At 43.2% G+C, this 18315-nt stretch overlaps 1 protein-coding gene across 1 annotated transcript in view; it reads left to right on the top strand.

The window, feature by feature from the left end:
- Window positions 1-4105: 4105 nt before the first annotated feature.
- Window positions 4106-18315, top strand: part of PPIL4 (peptidylprolyl isomerase like 4) — a 62145-nt gene continuing 47935 nt past the window's right edge. The window contains exons 1-2 of the mRNA XM_068231728.1: window positions 4106-4470; window positions 17588-17655. Coding sequence (XP_068087829.1) covers window positions 4401-4470; window positions 17588-17655 — 138 coding nt within the window. The 5' untranslated portion in view covers window positions 4106-4400. The remainder of the gene's footprint in view (window positions 4471-17587; window positions 17656-18315) is intronic.

Raw genomic sequence — 18315 nt, 5'->3', positions numbered from 1 at the left:
AATATTTTATTTGGAAATAAAGGTGCATTTTTTTCAGTTTTGCGTCCATCCCTAATTACAAGCCCATAGTTTATAAAGTAACAGTGTTATACCCTCTTGACATAAATATTTAAAAAGTTCAGCCCCTAAGGTAACTATTTATGTATTTTTTAAATTGTATTTTTTTTTAAATTACAAAAAAATAAATAAATAAATAAATTGGGGAGTGTGGGAGGTAAGGAGTTAATTTTTAATGTTTAACCAATGTATTTGTATAAGAAAAGTGATTTAGGGTGTAGTTTTACTATTTGGCCACAAGATGGCCACAGCGAGTTTTTGTTTATGTGACCTGCAAGCGTACAGGAAGTACGCTTGCAGGAAGTTCAGGGAGGCCGGGCAACTTTTTTTTTCACAATGATCGCGCTGCTTCTCGTAGAAGCAGCTGATCATTGCGGGGGACGTAGATCATTGAACGGGAAACCCGTTCATTGATCTCCGGGCGAGCGGGCGGCGGCATGTGGACGAGCGAGCGGGAGCGCGGACAGCGGCGGGAGCGGCGTCAGGTACGGATTTCTCCGTCCCTTGGTGGTAAGAGGGTGAAAAAAGGGGCGGAGAAATCCGTACCACGGGGGGTAAAGTGGTTAAAGACCTAAACAAAGAAAACAAAAATAAACAAATAAGAACAATATTAAAACAAAAAGTAGTACGGTTGTGTTTACTTCCTAGTAACTGACTAAAAGTTATGTCCTGTATCCCAACAGGACCCTTTTTTTCACTGCACTTCCAGGTAGAGGAGGTGCAGTACAACCCCATCTGATGCCATTCTCCAGCCTCTCCACCAATGCAGAGATCAGTCCAGTTACTGGAGGGAGAAAGCAGCTAGATAAATTATCCTAGGAATGGAGATTTAATTTTGGATTTATGTTATTTCACTGAGGTCAGGTTTGCTAAACCGCATTCTAAAAGGGTAGACATAATATTTAAAATAATTAGTGTAACAGGTTATAGAATAAATAATGCAAGTATACTGCACTATGAATCATATGTTATTTTAAAGAGACACTGAACCAAAAAAAAAAAAAAAGATATAATGATTTCTATGTGTAACACAGACAAGAAATAAAACATTAGGAGCAGAGACTAATATTGTTTCCAGTACAGGAAGAGTTCAGAAACTCCAGTTACCTATGCAAAAGAGCCATTGAGCTCCACGACTTTAAAAGTTGCAGAGAGCTCTGTCTTCTGAAGCTTATTATCTCAAGTGTCAGTCACTGTATTGCTTATTTCCCTGCAGAGGACAGTTCAAAAGTTCACAAGCCTGCTCTGTAAAATCATTTAGAATGCTGAGTAGTGTGTAAACTGCAAATATTAGAGAATGATGCAAGGTTATAAAAAAAAAAAAAAAAAAAAAAAAAAAAGGATATAACGGAAAATAAAACTAAGGATATTTTCTTTGCCACTAATGCTCTAGTAATCATCCGTACTACACAACCAATTCATATCATTTTTTTTCCGCTTCAGTGTCTCTTTAAGCATGTTCAGCTGTAAACATCACATAAAAATGATGTACATATTTATTTTTAATCTATTCAGTATGCTTCTGGTTTCCTGTCTAGTAACTCCCAGTGGAGCTCACACAATGTCCCTTTGTGTATGCCTTCCTCCAGGCACAAATGTTTTGCTAATCTTTAAGCACTCACTTGCAGACTTAGTTTTCATCTACATATAACAACATCTTAAAAAAAGTCTTTGAGGTAGTCCCCAGTTAATGAGACAGGCTGAAGGATCGTTCTTGACCCGAATCCATTTATAAAGAGGAAATTTAATCCAGTATTGCATTTCATCCCAATCAGTAGCGGATACCCCTTTCCCACAAGAAATTTTTACCTTTTCTCAAATAGATCATCCATGTGGCTGATATTGTGGTGACCCCCCCCCCCTAATTTTTTGGGGTAAAGTTCCTTATTAAGTCAGAGCACTGTGCCATCTCTGTACCCTGTACCTCCTATGTGCCCTCTCGTGTCTCCAGTGCCCCCTCCCCAATCACCTCTGTTCCCCCGTGCCTCCAGTGTCCCCCTCTTTTCCCTGTGCCTCCAGTGTCCACCTCTGTGCCACCCGTGTCCCCTCATCGTCCCCCCCCCCCCCCCCCGTGAAATCAATATCTATCTATCTATCTATCTATCTATCTACACGCTTGTTGGGTTTTACAGGTTTTGTCATAGTGCCCCTTTAAAGAGGTTTTGGGTCATACGTATTGAACATGTATGAGCCTGAAGGCTAGTCTTACATGGGTCAATTTGTATGGGAAATCTTGATTCGAATATGCTGGCGATTTTTCTTCCAACAGGCCTAGTTGATCAACTTTCTTTTCAACAATTTTTCTGGAAGATCAATCTATACCAGAACGATGGCAAGAAAAAAAAACTATGGAGAAGGTGTGGAACAGCTCATTATCCAAAGCATACCAGTGTTCTCCCCAGAATTTTATTCCAGCCGGGTGGCATGAAATAGTAGCCGGGTGGCATGAAAAAGTAGCCGGGTGGGGCGAGATGAGAGAATGCAGGGTTGGTGCTTCTGTGTGCAACTCTGCTTACAGCATAGGAGGAGGTGAGCCAATGACAGCCGGGTGCTCACCAAAACTAGCCGGGTGGAGCACCCGGCTAAAACAGCCTGGGGAGAACACTGCATACCACATCATGACTGCCAGTGGCACTGGGACACTAGTGATTACTGAATATGTAACACAGGACAGAAGAAACCAACTTAATTCTGAGGTGTTCTCAGACATACTGTCTGTTCAAATCCAGCTAAATGCAGTCAAAGTAATTGGTCGGCGTTTCATGATACAGATGGACAATGACCCAAAACACACAGCCAAAGCAATCCAGAGAGGAGAGGAGAGGGAAGGCTCATTAGGCCCGAGACTTCCCTCTCCTTAGGTGAGTATCTGACTTTTTTGTTTTTAAAACAGTACCCATTCACTTTAAGATGTGGAATGCTTTGCCACAGGAAGTAGTTATGGCAAATTCTATATCTGCATTTAAAGGGGGCTTAGTTGCTTTCCTTGCATTGAAAGACATCCATAGCTATAAATACTATGTAATGCCCAAAAGACCGGTCGTTTGCGAAAATCCGATGTGTGTACGAGCCTTAATTGGACCATGCCTAGTAAGGGGTTTTTTGCCTTCCTCTGGATCAACAGGTATATGGGAGGGCGCAGGCTGGTGGTGAACTTTGTTTTCTGGTTGAACTCGATAGAGATATGTATTTTTTCAACCCAAATAACTATGTAACTCAAATGAAAATCACTAGAATAGGGAAACAGTATGAGGGGCATTGTAATACTACTGTTATAGGAGAGAACTATAATTGTAATTATAAGAAGAAACACTATCATGCACTACTGTGATAAAGAGCGAGCAAGAAAAAAAAACATGGAATGGGAGCAACTTTTAAAGACCATTCTTCCTACAAAATAAATCCCCACTCCCCCCTGCTACTTCCTTGAGATCCAAACATTATTTGAAGGATTTCTCCAGAGTTAATTTTTAAGAAAGGCTGCTGTACAGATATATTGTCGCAGCTATCCTATTTCTGCAGAATTCACAATGATGTTATGTAAGACAATCATCATGCTATATAGTGAAAGAACTCAAATAAACTGCTAACAGATGACGAGCAGCACATCCATCTGCAGGAGGCTGAATAGCGGTGCATACCTGAATGGCTGCTGTCTGGGCGCACAGAAGAGGCACGGTGAGGAGGATGGTGAAGGCCACAGGTAAGCAGCTCCAGCTGGGCCCCATAATACACAGTACACCACTCCGCACCATCTTCTTTCACAATCCACAAGGCATGAGCTGTGAGAAGGGGTGGAGCGCACACAGAAAGGCGAGAAGGTGAAAGTGCCAATGCCAGCAGCTAGTCGCTTGCCAGATTGATAGGATGGGCACACTACGAGAAACTTTACAACATTACAACACTCCTCTCGCTTAATCAAAACAAACTGCCATTCTTCCTGCCAACCACAGCACCGTTTCCGGAATACACTCTGCCAGCACCAATATGACAGCGCCCCCCACGTTACATTTACACAGCTCTGCTCTATCTGCCTACAAGAACTCGCTCTGACGTCATTGTTCTGCGTCTGTTTATGTTGGAAGCGTAGGAACCCTGAGCGCTTGGATTGGAAAGCGTAATCATTCCGAGCCGAGTTAGCAGAGAGAGTAGAATTCTGACATCTGCCCGCTTTCATACTCACAGATTCCTATTTTTGGCAACTATAACTATTAACAGTCATTTTGGTATACGAGTTTATGACTTCATCGTGAGCACAGGCTCCAAAGGCGATTAGCTGTTCTCCAGTATTTCATTTGCAAATTAGTGAGATCCTGGGACTTCTTATTGCAGGTTTATCAAGCATGGCTGTTCTATTGGAGACCACTTTGGGGGATATTGTCATAGATCTTTACACTGAAGAAAGACCACGAGGTAAGATGAGTTTTTGTGACTATTATGTAAAGTTTGAATAAATTAGTTTTAAATAAAGTAAGTGTATGCGTGTTGTGTAGTGCATTGTGTAACAGGGCTGGATTTCTGCAAAATCTACATAGGTCACTGCTTAGGGCAGATGATGGATTGGACAATTGAAGAGGCCTGAGAGGACCTACTGTACATGGAAGGCCGAAAAGGAAGGCTGTGTAGGGGTGGGAGTGGGACAACCCAAGTAAGCAGCTGCTTGTAGTGGGTGGCATTGTATATAGATGATAAAGACTGCTGTACCTGCAAGAAACAGATGTTGTGAATGGAATAGGGTCTGCAACAGAACGAGAGGGAGGTTGTTGCACATGGTGAGCAGCACAAACCAAATTGTATGCACACAGAAATGGAGTTCCCCAATCTACATACAAAACAAAAATACACTGCAGCACACAAATAAGAAAAAAAAGAGTAACAAGGGCTCTTGGCCACGCTTTACTGCAATCGTAAATGCACTCAAGCTCACTGAATTTTCCAAAGTGTCAACCCAAAGAGTGAGTCCTACACTAAACATGCAAGAAATCTACATGTTTCTTATGGGAATAATGCCAAAAGCCCAAGAATCAAATAAATGGGAATGAAATTAAAAGCACCTCACCTTTCAACTAGCTACTGACTGAGCTCTCTGGATATATACAATCTGCTTAATTATATGTGATGACTGTGCTAAAGGTGGGTGTAGTTATGCATGCTCACAGGGGATTAGAGTAAATCATGCACGGCGTTGAGCAGCACTAACCAAATTTTATGCAATATATGCTCTCATCAGTGGAGTTCCCCAATCCAGAGAGAAAGATAATGGCCCAAAAATATTTTTGGAAATATACGCTAAAAGTAAGAAACAATGAGAACGAATGTATGTAACTATACTGCCTTCAAATACAGTGTCTTCCTCCTTTATAGCACTTTCCATGTAGTATCCTACCTTGTAGTGAAAATGACTACATACACCAGGGGTCCCCAAACTTTTTTGGTCAAGGGACAGGTCAACATACTTCAGACTGCTGGGGGGCTGGAAAATACATAAAATGTTGTAGAAAAACATTACATTGAATCTAGGTATTGATTCCCCACAATCATGCCCGGAGGAGAAATCCCAGCAGCAGCCACTAAGTCACGCGGCGCCCGGAGAACGTCTTTGTGCACCAGATAATGAAGCATACCCAGGGGACAATCTGCCGTCCAGTTGGACAGCAGTGTCACCTGATGCAGAATTGCATTGGAAGCCAGCGAAGGACTGCTCGCTGGCTTCTACAGTATGTGGATGGGTGGTGCCAGCACTGCTATTCTATATGTGGGCCGCCAATATTAAAGGGGAACTTCAGCCTAAACAAACATACTGTCATCAAGTTACATTAGTTAATTAGAATAGATAGGTAATATAATCTCTTACCCACCCTGTTTTAAAAGAACAGGCAAATGTTTGTGATTCATGGGGGCTACCATCTTTGTCATAGGGGCAGCCATCTTTTTGGTTGAAAGGAGGTGACAAGGAGCAGGAGACACAGTTCCAACTGTCCTGTGTCCTGATTACCCCTCCCATCTGCACACGCTAGGCTTCAAATGTCAAATTCAAAATGTAAAAAAAAAAAATTGCACCAAAACAGCAGAACGAGAACAACAAAATCAGAAATCCCATCATGCTTTGCACAGCATCGGGAAATAGCCCGGGCAGTTTTCTTCTGTGCAGCTAAAATGAGGCTTGTATAAGAGAAACAAAGTTCTGATGCTGTGAAACTGTTAAAGAAACACCAAGCCTTTTCAGTGCTGCTGAGTCCATTTTTAGTCCGGAGGTTTACTTTAAATGGTGAAGTGGGCCGCATATATAAGTTATACATTATGTGTTTGGGGGCCAGTGAAAAAGCCTTGGTGGGCCGCATTCGGCCCGTGGGCCTTAGTTTGAGGACCACTGATAAATATATATATATATATATATATATATATATATATATATATATATATATATATATATATATATATATATATATATATATATATATATATATATATATATATATATATATATATATATATATATATATATATATATATACACACACACACCCCATTTTAATAGCTTAAAATTATAGTGCATCTATTTCATTTCAATGCCCCCATATAGTGTGCTGCTCATATGTATATAACCCCTTTTCGGTTACCCCCCATGATAGTTCCTCCATATCCACTACTCCTGCTAAGACTGCACTGTAATGAGTTCTATGCATTGTATTTACCGCTCCCCATGTTTACTTCTCTTCGCTGCGGTGCTCCCAGACCAAGTTCTCCACACCAGCCTCTAGCTATGGAGTTTCAGTCCCATGACAACACCTGGGGCCATATGCAATTCACTTTTTCACCTGAGTTTTCTCCTAGGAGAAAAAAATTCATCTTCCATTTAAAATAACATTTTAGCACTTTGCAATGGAAAAAAGTAGGTAAAAAGTACTATCAATTATTTTGAGCATTTCTTTCCTTGCTAATGGATTAAAAATCAATTTATTGACAAGTTTCAAAATATCACCTACGAGAAAAGTCAGGTGAAAAATTCAATTGCATATGGGCCCAGGACTTGATGATGACAATGGTGGAGGCTGGACTGGAGGACGTGAGACAAAAGCATCATAATGAATACAGGCACAAGGACCTGAAGGGGTAAATAAAATGCTTACAGTGTGCTTCAGGTTAAGTGTGTGTGTGTGTGTGTGTGTGTGTGTGTGTGTGTGTGTGTGTGTGTGTGTGTGTGTGTGTGTGTGTGTGTGTGTGTGTGTGTGTGTAGGGGAGTGAGTAATTAGTCCTGCTTAAAATCTGTAGTCAGTGATAATTGTCAAAGAATGGACTAGTGCTGGTAACAAGTGGATTATTCAGAATTGTATTTATTAACTCAAAAATCTGATATATAACATTTAATGAACCTTCCAGTGTTTCAGCATCCAAGTAGTACCACTGTTGTAAAGGTTAATCCCGAAAGCACACCTGCTAAGGAGGCGGCTTTATCTCCCATCCTACAAGCAAGGCCTGGATGCATGACAAGGCCTGGATACACATAAAGAGGACCTAAACTCTTCCACAGGAGAGAAGGAAAACAGAGAGAAACCCACCCTGTTTGTATTTAGAAATAACAGGCCATCTAATTCTCCCTTATCTGCTAGTAATAAATCTCTGTAATTTGTCCTGTCTGATCTGTGCTACTGTCAGGATCCCTCCTGTAACGTGTTCTGTCCGTTGCAGTGGAGCTGCAAATGGGCGGTTCTGGTTTATCTGCTTGCATTCGCAATAAGTCTCATTGTCATTCGCAATCGCTCTGCAGTTCAGGGCAGCTCAGGATGCTGTCATCATTCATTCCACCAATTACTTGATTACTTTGCTCAGAATTTAGTAATTACCATTCAGCTGTGTGGGAGTTTGCATGTCAGCATCCATTGGCTGATGTCCACATAAAAGTCTGCCTCCCATTTCAGACTCTGCCCAACATAGCGGTCAGTACGCTGGTCTGCTGGGTACTTTGTCACTCTGTAAAAGATCTGTTATTGTAGTTCAATGTAGGGTTGCAACGGTATGAAAATCCACGGTATGATTACCGTCAAAAAAAATACCACGGTATGACGGTATTGCGGTAAACGGTATTACGCAATTATTCTCATTACAATTACCCTTATAAAATGAGAAAAGGTCAAAGTTGAACAAACTCTTCTTTGTTAAACCCTTAAGGGTTAGGGTCCTCCTGTCATGCTTGAAATATTTACTCTTCTAAATGTAAAAAAAACCCAACAATACCAAAAGTAAATCTCAATCCAAAATTGCCAACAGAGCAATTTGATATTTTGTTGGCTGTCATTCTCCCCATGTCACATGACTGCCTATGGCAGAGAGGGCAATTAATAAGGCCATTGGAAAGCACAGTAGGTTAATATGTCTGCTTCCATGAATCAGGAAGTAGAAACTGTGCAGATTTATTTAGGATTTGTATCAGCTGTAAAAAAGAGAGAAATTGCTGTTGCATATCTTTTTGAGCAGAGAGGAGGACGTTTTGAGTTCAGGTTTACTTTAAAAATGCTGGTGGTGCGTTTCACTATACACCTTAAGTGTACCAGAGACAAAGCATAGTGAAAGCTTTATACATACCTTGGGCTTCCTCCAGCCCCATCATGCGCACAGATCCCTGCCACACCGCCATCCTCAGCCTTTTGTATCTCTGGTACGGAGCCCCGTAACTTCAGCCAGTCGCGGCCAGTCTGAGCATGCGCTCCTGCGGAGAATAATATATGCAGGCGTAGTACTATTTCTGGCCGCGACTGGCTGAAGTTACGGGACTCTGTACCAGCGATAGAAAAGGCTGAGGATGGCGGCGTGGCAGGGATCTGTGTGCATGATGGGGCTGGAGGAAGACCCAGGTATGTATAAAACTTTCACTATGCTGTGTCTCTGGTTTCCTTTAAAGGATACCAGAGCTGAAAAATATAATGCAAATGCGGGGGAGGGGACATGTATAAGGCCTCGTTCACATCTGCTGCACTGAAAAACGTGTGAAAGCGCGTGGTAAAAAAGGCATGCGCTTGTGCGCGCTTTAGTGCGCGTTTCTGTGCGTTGCGCTGCGCTTCTTTAAAGCACGTTTTGCTTGTTGTACCAGCAGCAGTTGTCAATAAAACTTTGTTTTTGTATGTAAATGTATTTTTTTCTCCAATTAGGGGTAAAAAACGCATGCGCTTCTATGCGCTTGTACGCGCTTCTATGCGCTAAAAAAGCGCACCCATTCACTTGCATTGATGTGCGCTTTCCAGCTCAACGCACAGAAATGCATGCAACCCTACGTTTCTGTAACGCTGCTCAGCGCAGCGCATAGATGTGAACCAGCTACATTTAGTTACATGGGAAAGTAAATACCTTGCTGATCGCACAGGGCAGTGCGCTGTAAAAAGCGCACAGAAACGGCCCTGATGTGAACGAGGCCTTAAGAGCAGTCCTGGGCTGAGCCGCAGCAGAGGATTTCTTTGCAAAGTAGGGGGACAGAGGAGAACAGGGGGGAGCGGTGGGCATGAGGACTCATCATGACACATCACACAGACACACATACATTAGGCAGACAACAAACACACACACATTCATCACACAGACACACGCATCAGGCAGACATACATCCATCAGGCAGACATCACGCACACATCCATCAGGCAGACATCACACACATATACATCAGGCAGACACACACGCCATAAATATACACACTGGCTGCATTCAAACACTGCACCTCTCCCACAGCAGCACTGCTTATCTGCCGCCATAGTTTCAACTCCATGTGCAGTGTGTCTTTCTCTCTCTCCTTCTCCCGGGCGGGCGGCAGTGTTCATTTTCGTGGGGGAGGAGCGCTGGCCATTCCTTTGAACACTGATCTGTATCAGTGTTAAGCTCAACTCTGCAGTCGGGGGAGGAAGGAGACTGCGTGCATCGAGCAGGAGGGAGAACGGGCTGTAGCCTTTTCTCATTTAGTGTAGTTATTTTGGAAAGAATCACCTGGTGTCTCCCCCTCTGCTCTTGTGGTACAGTCCACAATTAAAAAAACAAGCAGATACATTGCCGGGGGGGGGGGGGTGGATCTCTTTGTGCGCTCCAGCCATGCCCGCGTCATCACAGGACGCGCTTCACCACCCAGGGTCTGCACACATGTCGGCAAGCCTCCCGCAATCGGGAACTAGCTTTGGGAGCTTGCCTTCCTAATTTGGAGGGAGACGGAGAGCAGGACAATGCCGGAGCGGTGGATGCGGAAATGCAGCCTAAACCGGTATTTCCTAAAAGTGCACGGTACGGTTACCATGCATTGTAAAACAGTGATATACCGTAATACCGGTAAATCGCGGCAACCCTAGTTCAATGCGACCTTATTATTTGTGCTTTAGCTAGTTTCTTGATAAATGTATATGCAGACTTGCTAAAATATATTATTAGTTGAGCCGTTTGTTATTTTTCTGTATTATTGTTTATTGCCTTGTTTCCATGCCTGATGGACATTCGCTGCATCTGCGGTGGGTCAGTGAAGTCCACTATCCTGATAGCTTGGATTCTGCCATTACCACGGTGGTGACTGGTAGTATTCCTGCTACTCTAGTTTCTGGGAACGTAACTATAGGCTGTAGTTGCTATTCGTTATGTTCTTTCATGTAGTCTTGCCTGTGTGGATGCTTGCTGGTGACTGGTTGTTAACCTGCTTGCTCTGCTTCTGTGGACGTGACTGTGAGCTGCGGTTGCTACTAGTTACGCTCCAATCTATAGTCCTGTCTTGTACCTGTCTGAATGCTTGCTACCGCTAGGGCAGCGCTTAGTCTTGCTAGCGTTCTGTCTGTCTTTTCGTTCTTTGTCTGGTTACTCAGACCATAGGCAGCGCAACATCGCACTGCGCTGCCATTGTGTCTTATTTGTAGCAATATCGGAAGCCCAGAGCTGCAGTTGCTCTGGGCAACCTGTGTAGCCTCTTCCATTATCCAGCTACTTAGCCTTGATGCGCTGGGTGGTCATAAAGTATGCCGCCCCAGCATTACAGCCAAGTTGTGCCCTTCAGACAGGCTATATGTAAACACAGGAGGTTAACCATGTATGTGCTTCCATGAAATCAGTAAGTAACTACACTGCAGCATATCTGAGGAGCTCTGTAAGCAGTAACAAAAATGTTTTTCTGTAAAGGTTATTATGCTGTTGCTTGTCTTTTAGTTTCAAAGTATTTTATTGAGAATTCCAGTAAAAACTTACAGCTTTTAAATTTTCCCTTATCAAAAGGGCATTATTTAACAGAATGAATTAACATATACAGAACATGTATAAACAGAAAACAATCATACAGGTCATATCAATGTTCGAGGAAGGGGCAGCCAGGTGGTCAGGAAGAGTGCCTAAAAGGAGAGGGCGCAGGACCTAAGTCCCACCAATGTCGAGGCTGAGAGCCAGGGCTGCCAGGTCCGGGTAAATGGCAAGGTTGCATCATTGCAATAATCTAATAATCTTTCTGAGATAAGTATTTCCATGACAATGGCATCGGCCATGTCAATTGAAAGGGTAGGTTTTAGCCACTGGCGGGCAAGGTGCAGGCGGGCTGCCTTGGCAATATGTTGGGCTAGCCTATGATGTGGATACTTCCATCTCTGGGGCTTATGTCCTAAGAGTAGTTGGAAAGGGTCAGGTGCCAGGGGGATCTCCAAGGCCGTACCAATTGCTGTTGCTACTTGAGCCCAATACTTTTTTGCGACAGGACAGAACCACCATATGTGTGCGAGGTCACCCAGTTGGCCGCATCCCCTAAAACATAGAGGAGATTTATCATTGGAGATAGTGTGCAATCTCTGGGGGGTGATATATGTACGATGTAATATTTTGTAATTAGTTTCTATATGGGAGTAATAATTACTACCTTTTGCTAGGGTAAGGCAACATTTGGACCATTGTTTGACAGTGAGTGTCTGGCCCAGATCCTCCTCCCATGCTATCATTGATATGGATTTAGTTGCCTCTAGAGGCTGTGATAACGTTGAGTACAGGTATGATATAAGGCCACCCTCCAGAGGTCTTTGGGCACACCAATGTTCATACGTGGTACGAGTCGAGGAGATGTGGGCAGATTGTGTGAGGGTTTTTAGAAAGTGGAATATTTGTATCGCTCTAAAATACTCTTTAAGTGGGAAGGAGGTGTGGGAACAGAAGCTTGTCCAGTTCGGAAACTGACCATTGACTAGAAAGTTAGCTATGTTGAAAAAGTTATGGGAGATCCACCACTGCAAGGGATGCAAATCCCATCCTGGTGGGAATTCGGGGTTTCCGAAGATTGGAAGTTGAAGAGGTATTTTGGATTGCAATTTTTTAGTGAATCTTAGTCAATGCCATATAGAGAGTGAATGAGCTGTTAAGGGTGACTTTAGTTTGTATTTTGCAGGAGAGAGGTGTGGGGACCACTGGAGGGCCGCCAGACTAATTGGTGAAAGAAGATCGTCTTCAATGTCAGCCCAGAGGGGCCTATTATGGTTAGAGTGCAACTGTGCCAGCTGAGCAATCTGTGCGGCTCTATAATAATTAAATAGGTCAGGGACTCCCAAGCCTCCCCTTTCTCTATTAAGATCCTGGACAGACTGTCTTATTCTGCTTTTTTTTATTATTTGATATGAACTTAAAAATAGAAGTTTGAAGGTCCCTAAGGGAAGCCCTAGTTACTTGTATTGGGAGGGATCTAAATAAGTATAGAATTCGTGGCAATAGATTCATTCGGACAGTTTGGATGCGTCCAGACCACGAGATCGAGGGGGGAGTTCCACCTTACCACATCCCTCTTCAGCTCAGACAGAATCGGCTTATAATTTAGGGCATAAAGGTCTGCTGGGTTAGTTTAAATTTTTATACCTAAATAGGTAATGTGTTTTGTTTGAAGTGATAGACCCAGTTTAGAGGCTAGAGTTTCTGCACTTTGTTTGGGTAAATTAGCGAAGAGAACCTCTGATTTGTTGATATTCAGGGTGAGACCAGAGAGTTTTCCAAACTGTTTGACTATTTGAAGTAGAGTTGGGATCGATGTGTGCGGGGAGGAGAGAGTCAATAGCAGATCATCCGCAAAGAGGCTAACTTTGTATTCTGAGTTTTTAACATGTATACCTTGAATATCAGGGGAAGAATGGATTTTGTTCGCTAGGGGCTCAATTATCAATGCGAATATGGCAGGGGAGAGTGGGCAGCCCTGCCTAGTGCCTCTCTGGATAGGGATCGGAATTGGGAGATCAGTGGGGAGTTTAAGATGAGCTACCGGTTTAGAATAGAGACATCTGACGGCATTTAAAAAGGAGCCAGCTCTGAGCAAGGTGGCCTGCATAAAGGACCAGTCTATGGTGTCAAATGCTTTTTCCATGTCAAGGGATAACATGGTGAAAGGGGTCTTAGTAGATCGAACTATATGTAAAAGGTTGATTACCTTTCTTAAATTGTCGGGTGCCTGCCGAAATGGGACAAAGCCCACCTGGTCTCTATGGGTTAGCGGACCTAATACTTTGTTCAATCTAGCTACTAGTATAGCCGTAAAGATTTTATAGTCAAGGTTTAAAAGTGATATAGGTCTAAAATTTTTAACATCAAGGGGGTCACGCTTGGGCTTGGGAATAACAGCTATGGCAGATTGTAGAAACTCTGGGGCTGGAGTTTTGCCATCCAGGATGGAATTAAAGATCCTTTTAAGGTAGGGAATAATAATTTTTTTAAATTTCTTATAAAAGCTGGCCAGGAAGCCATCAGGGCCAGGGGCTTTTCCATTTTTTAGCTTTTTGATGGCAAAGAAGATTTCTAGGTCCGAAATTGGTAGATTCAAGGCCGCAGCTTTATCAGGGAGAAGTACAGGGGTTTTGAGGTTTTGGAAAAAGGAATTAGCTATGGAGCTGGAAGTTTCTGTAGGTTTGGCAGTGTAAAGGGAGTTATAGTAGTCTGCAAATGCTTTATGTATTTTGAGCGGGTCTGATGTAATCTCACCTTGGCTGGTTTTAATTTGTAGAATTTTATTAGTGGAATGGGCCTGCCTGAGCTTTCTGGCTAACCAGGTATTGGGCTTGTTGTATTGTACGTATACTTTTGATTTGGTCCATCTGATAGCCTTTTCCGTCCGAGCCGACAGGAGGACATTAATTTGGTTCTGAGTGTCTTGTATCTGTTTATAGAGGTATCTAGAGGGGGAGGAAGCATGTGCTCTTTGAAGTTGGGAGAGCTTGTGCTCAAGGTTTAGTTGCTTCTCTGTTTTGAGCTTTTTTTCTTTGGGAGGCTATTTTTATAAATCGACCTCTAATAGTTGGCTTGTGTGCCAGCCAGAGAATATCTGGTTTAATTTGGTCCACATCGTTTAATTGAAAATAATTAGAAAGTTGCTCCTCCACCTCCAGAACTACCTCATTATCGGTCAGTAGACTTTCGTTGAGTCTCCAGGGAGGGCGAGGTGTAGTGAGAGAGGAGCAAGCCGTCCAGACTATATCGTGGTCTGACCACGAACTAATCATGTGTCGAGAGAACACTAAGTTAGGGATTAATGTCGCGGATAGAAGTATGGTATCTATTCTGGAGTGGCTATGATGGGCCGTGGAAAAGAAGGTGTAGCCCCGCGATATTGGGTTATGTTCCCTCCATGAGTCAACAAGGTGGAAGTCAGTAAGGGCTCCCCTCAAGGACCTGGCAAGCTGTTTCTGTTTCGCCGAGGGGGGTTGCTGCGACCTATCCACTGCAGGGTTAGGAGCGATATTAAAGTCTCCTGCCCAAATGATAGCATGAGATGAGTACTTTTCCAGGTTCTTAAGGATTGCGTTAATAGGTGCCATTGGGCCTTCCGGCGGAGCGTATAAATTAACTATGCAATACTTTTGTGACTGGATGGTACCTATCAGAATTATGTAGCATCCTTCGTCGTCTTTGATACATGTGTCAAGGACAAATGGCAGCGCATTTTTAAGAAGTGTGAGGACACCTCTATGTTTAGAGTCAGCAGACGATGCAAAATGTCGTTGGTATTGAGTGTGAAAGTATTTGGGGAATGAGGTTTTAGTGAAGTGGGTTTCCTGAATACATATAATATCTGGTCTACATTTTTGATAATCTAAGAAAGCTTTTCTTCTTTTGTTTGGGGAGTTTAGGCCCTTTGCGTTATGAGATATTGACTTGCGTCATGGCTTGACTAATTCGGGTAATGCGAATATGGATTTTGGAGAATAGAGACATGTAGAGTCACCTCCTCTCCGAGGGATCACCCCCTCCCCCCCATCCGGGCCGCCCTGTAGATCATAATCCTGCATGAAAACCTTACAACATAACATTAAACTTGGCCAACGTGGCCTAACACTAAGATTAGCATATTTAATCAACTTTAGAGAGGAGAACATCCTCAGAATAATGAAGAGGGCTGAGGGTAATAATCTAACACCATCAGCTCTGTTCATTTGTGGGGGACAGCACTGCTTGCCCCGTCTTCTCCGACAACCTGCTAAAGGAAAAGATTTTTTGTTTTGGTTAATGCTAACAGGTGGAAATAAAACATTTATGGTCCTACAGCACCATCTAGTGCCCAATATTTGCTACAGCTAGAATATTTAAGTCATGAATATGTGCAACTACAAAGATCCCATATAATTGCTTAAGCGGTGAGGGGAGACAAGGACTGGGTAAAAATAAAAATTAAAAACAGGGGGTATAGAAAAAACAAAGGGGATCTATAATGGGGGATTCTTGCAGAACTGTGCCACTGGCAAAAGTGTTTCTTATGAGGAGCAAAGTTCGTTTGTGTGAGGAGGCTGGGAGTAGCAAGTGGGGTGGTACAGTCAGGATATACCACGGGAGCGGCCGATCCCTGCCGAACGCCTCTGCCAGGGTCTTCATAGTTTTTTAGAGCCACCCGTGGCCCTGAATTTGTATTAAGGGGGACACCCGTGGCCGTCAATGTGGAAAACAGTACTCACAGTTCTTGACGCTAGGGAAAAAGTTACGTCCTCCGTCAAATTTCGGATTCCGTGGAGCCCGGACATATAACTGAAGCATTTGTACCCATAAGAGGGTTAGATGTTTGCTCTCGAGGTCTGTGCCGGTCGGAGTCGCTTTCTTCTGGAGGCCCATACTCTGGCCGGGCGCGAGGGTCGTTGCGGCAAAGATGTGGGTGGCATCGGGTCCATCTGAATACCAGCTTGTTCTAAATGCCTGCGACCTTCTTCCAGTGATCTGCTGGTATATGTAGTGCCATTGTGGGTGAAGATTAAGGAAAAGGGGAATCCCCATTTATATCTTACTGTGGCTTTCTGAAGGGACATCGTTACCGGACGGAGGTTCCTACGTCTTTGGATGGTTGAGGGGGCCAGGTCGGCAAAGAGCTGGACCCCGGCTGGCGCCCCCGGGAGAACTGTAAGATTTCGAGCGGCCTCCAGGATTAGATCTCGTACCTCTTCGTACTGAAACTTCAGGATAACATCCCTAGGTAAGTCTGGATTTCGCACTTTGGCTAAGGCGCGGTGGATCCGGACTATGCGAAATTGAGCCTGGTCCTCTTGTGGTAGTAGCGCTGAGAAAATGGCTAAGGCCGCAGGCTTCAGGTCTAAGACTGTTTCTGAGAGGCCCCTGATGTGGATGTTTGCTCTTCTGCTGCGATTTTCCATGTCTTCAAGTTTGAGCTCGAGTATCTCAATTTTCTCATCTTGCTGATCAATTTGTAGCTTATCAGCCTCTTGTGCGTCAGCCATGTCATCTATCTGTTGTTCTACTTCGTCCACTCGGTGCCCAAGGTCTTTAATCTGATCTGTGATGCTCTTAACCGCCTCTTTCAATTCTAGCTTGAAGACACGTTGTATATGTGTGATCAGGTCCTCCTGATGGGGCGGGAGTTGTGGAGTTTCATCCAGGTCTGGATTGAAGTGTGGAGGGGAGTGGGGCTGCCTATCCGGAGTGGAAGGAGCGCTCCGTGATGCATGGCTGTTCCCGTCGGCCATCTTGGCTTTGTTAGGGCGGAGGCCAGCCTGTGGCGAGGTTTTGCTTGCGGGGGTGGAGGTGGACGTTTTTGGCCCGCTCTTCTCCCTTCCCTGTCCCGACATGATGGGGAAGCAGGATCTCCCGGTAAGATGGTTGTAGGAGCGCTAATTATAGCTGGGTGATGTGTCGGGAGACGATCGAGGTGCGGAGCGGCAAGGACTTACATGCGTCTTCATCGGCGCCGCGCATGCGCCCCCTGTTGCTTGTCTTTTAGAGCAGAGAGGAAGTCCTTGGTTTAGGTCCCCTTTAATGCTTTCTGTGGAGCACTTCATAAAACATTTTGGATCTAGATTAATCTGTGCTAATAATCATTAAAAAAAAACAAAACAGCTTATCTTTTGTCTAAACTCTCGTATCAAAATTCTTATTAGTTCATATTTGCAAGCTGAAATTTAGTGAAAATAATGTGATCTAAGTCCAGAGCTTCCAAAGTGGCCATTGAAACCACCAATCACACCAAGGACAACTTATCACAATTGCTCCATGTTTTACCTTAAAATATACAGTATATTCCCCCTTCAGTGGAATAATTCTGTGTTACTAATACTTTTTTTTTCTTCCTCAGCTTGCTTAAATTTTCTGAAGCTCTGCAAAATAAAATACTACAATTACTGTCTCGTACATAATGTGCAGGTGAGTGCTTTTTAACTATTAACTTTCTTAACTTGATTTTAAAGCAGAGCTGAAGTGAAAATAAACTGTTGAGCTAAACAATTGTATCTATAGTTCTACTCCTAAATAACTTATTGGAGTGCTGACCCCTTTACCTATTTGCCAGATTGTCTGTTTATTAACCACTTGAGGACCTAGGGCTTTCTACCCCTTAAGGACCGGCCACTTTTTTTCCATTCAGACCACTGCAGCTTTCACGGTTTATTGCTCGCTCATACAACCTACCACCTAAATGAATTTTGGCTCCTTTTCTTGTCACTAATAAAGCTTTCTTTTGGTGCTATTTGATTGCTCCTGCGATTTTTACTTTTTATTATATTCAGCAAAAAAGACATGAATTTTGGCAAAAAAATGATTTTTTTAACTTTCTGTGCTGACATTTTTCAAATAAAGTAAAATTTCTGTATACATGCAGCGCGAAAAATGTGGACAAACATGTTTTGGATAAAAAAAAAAACCCATTCAGCGTATATTTATTGGTTTGGGTAAAAGTTATGGCGTTTACAAACTATGGTGCAAAAAGTGAATTTTCCCATTTTCAAGCATCTATGACTTTTCTGACCCCCTGTCATGTTTCATGAGGGGCTAGAATTCCAGGATAGTATAAATACCCCCCAAATG

Source organism: Hyperolius riggenbachi, chromosome 4 (genome assembly GCF_040937935.1).
Source record: "Hyperolius riggenbachi isolate aHypRig1 chromosome 4, aHypRig1.pri, whole genome shotgun sequence".
Classification (NCBI taxonomy): Eukaryota; Metazoa; Chordata; class Amphibia; order Anura; family Hyperoliidae; genus Hyperolius; species Hyperolius riggenbachi.
The sequence above is the reverse complement of the archived record's forward strand: the minus strand, read 5'-3'. Positions and strand labels throughout refer to the sequence as shown.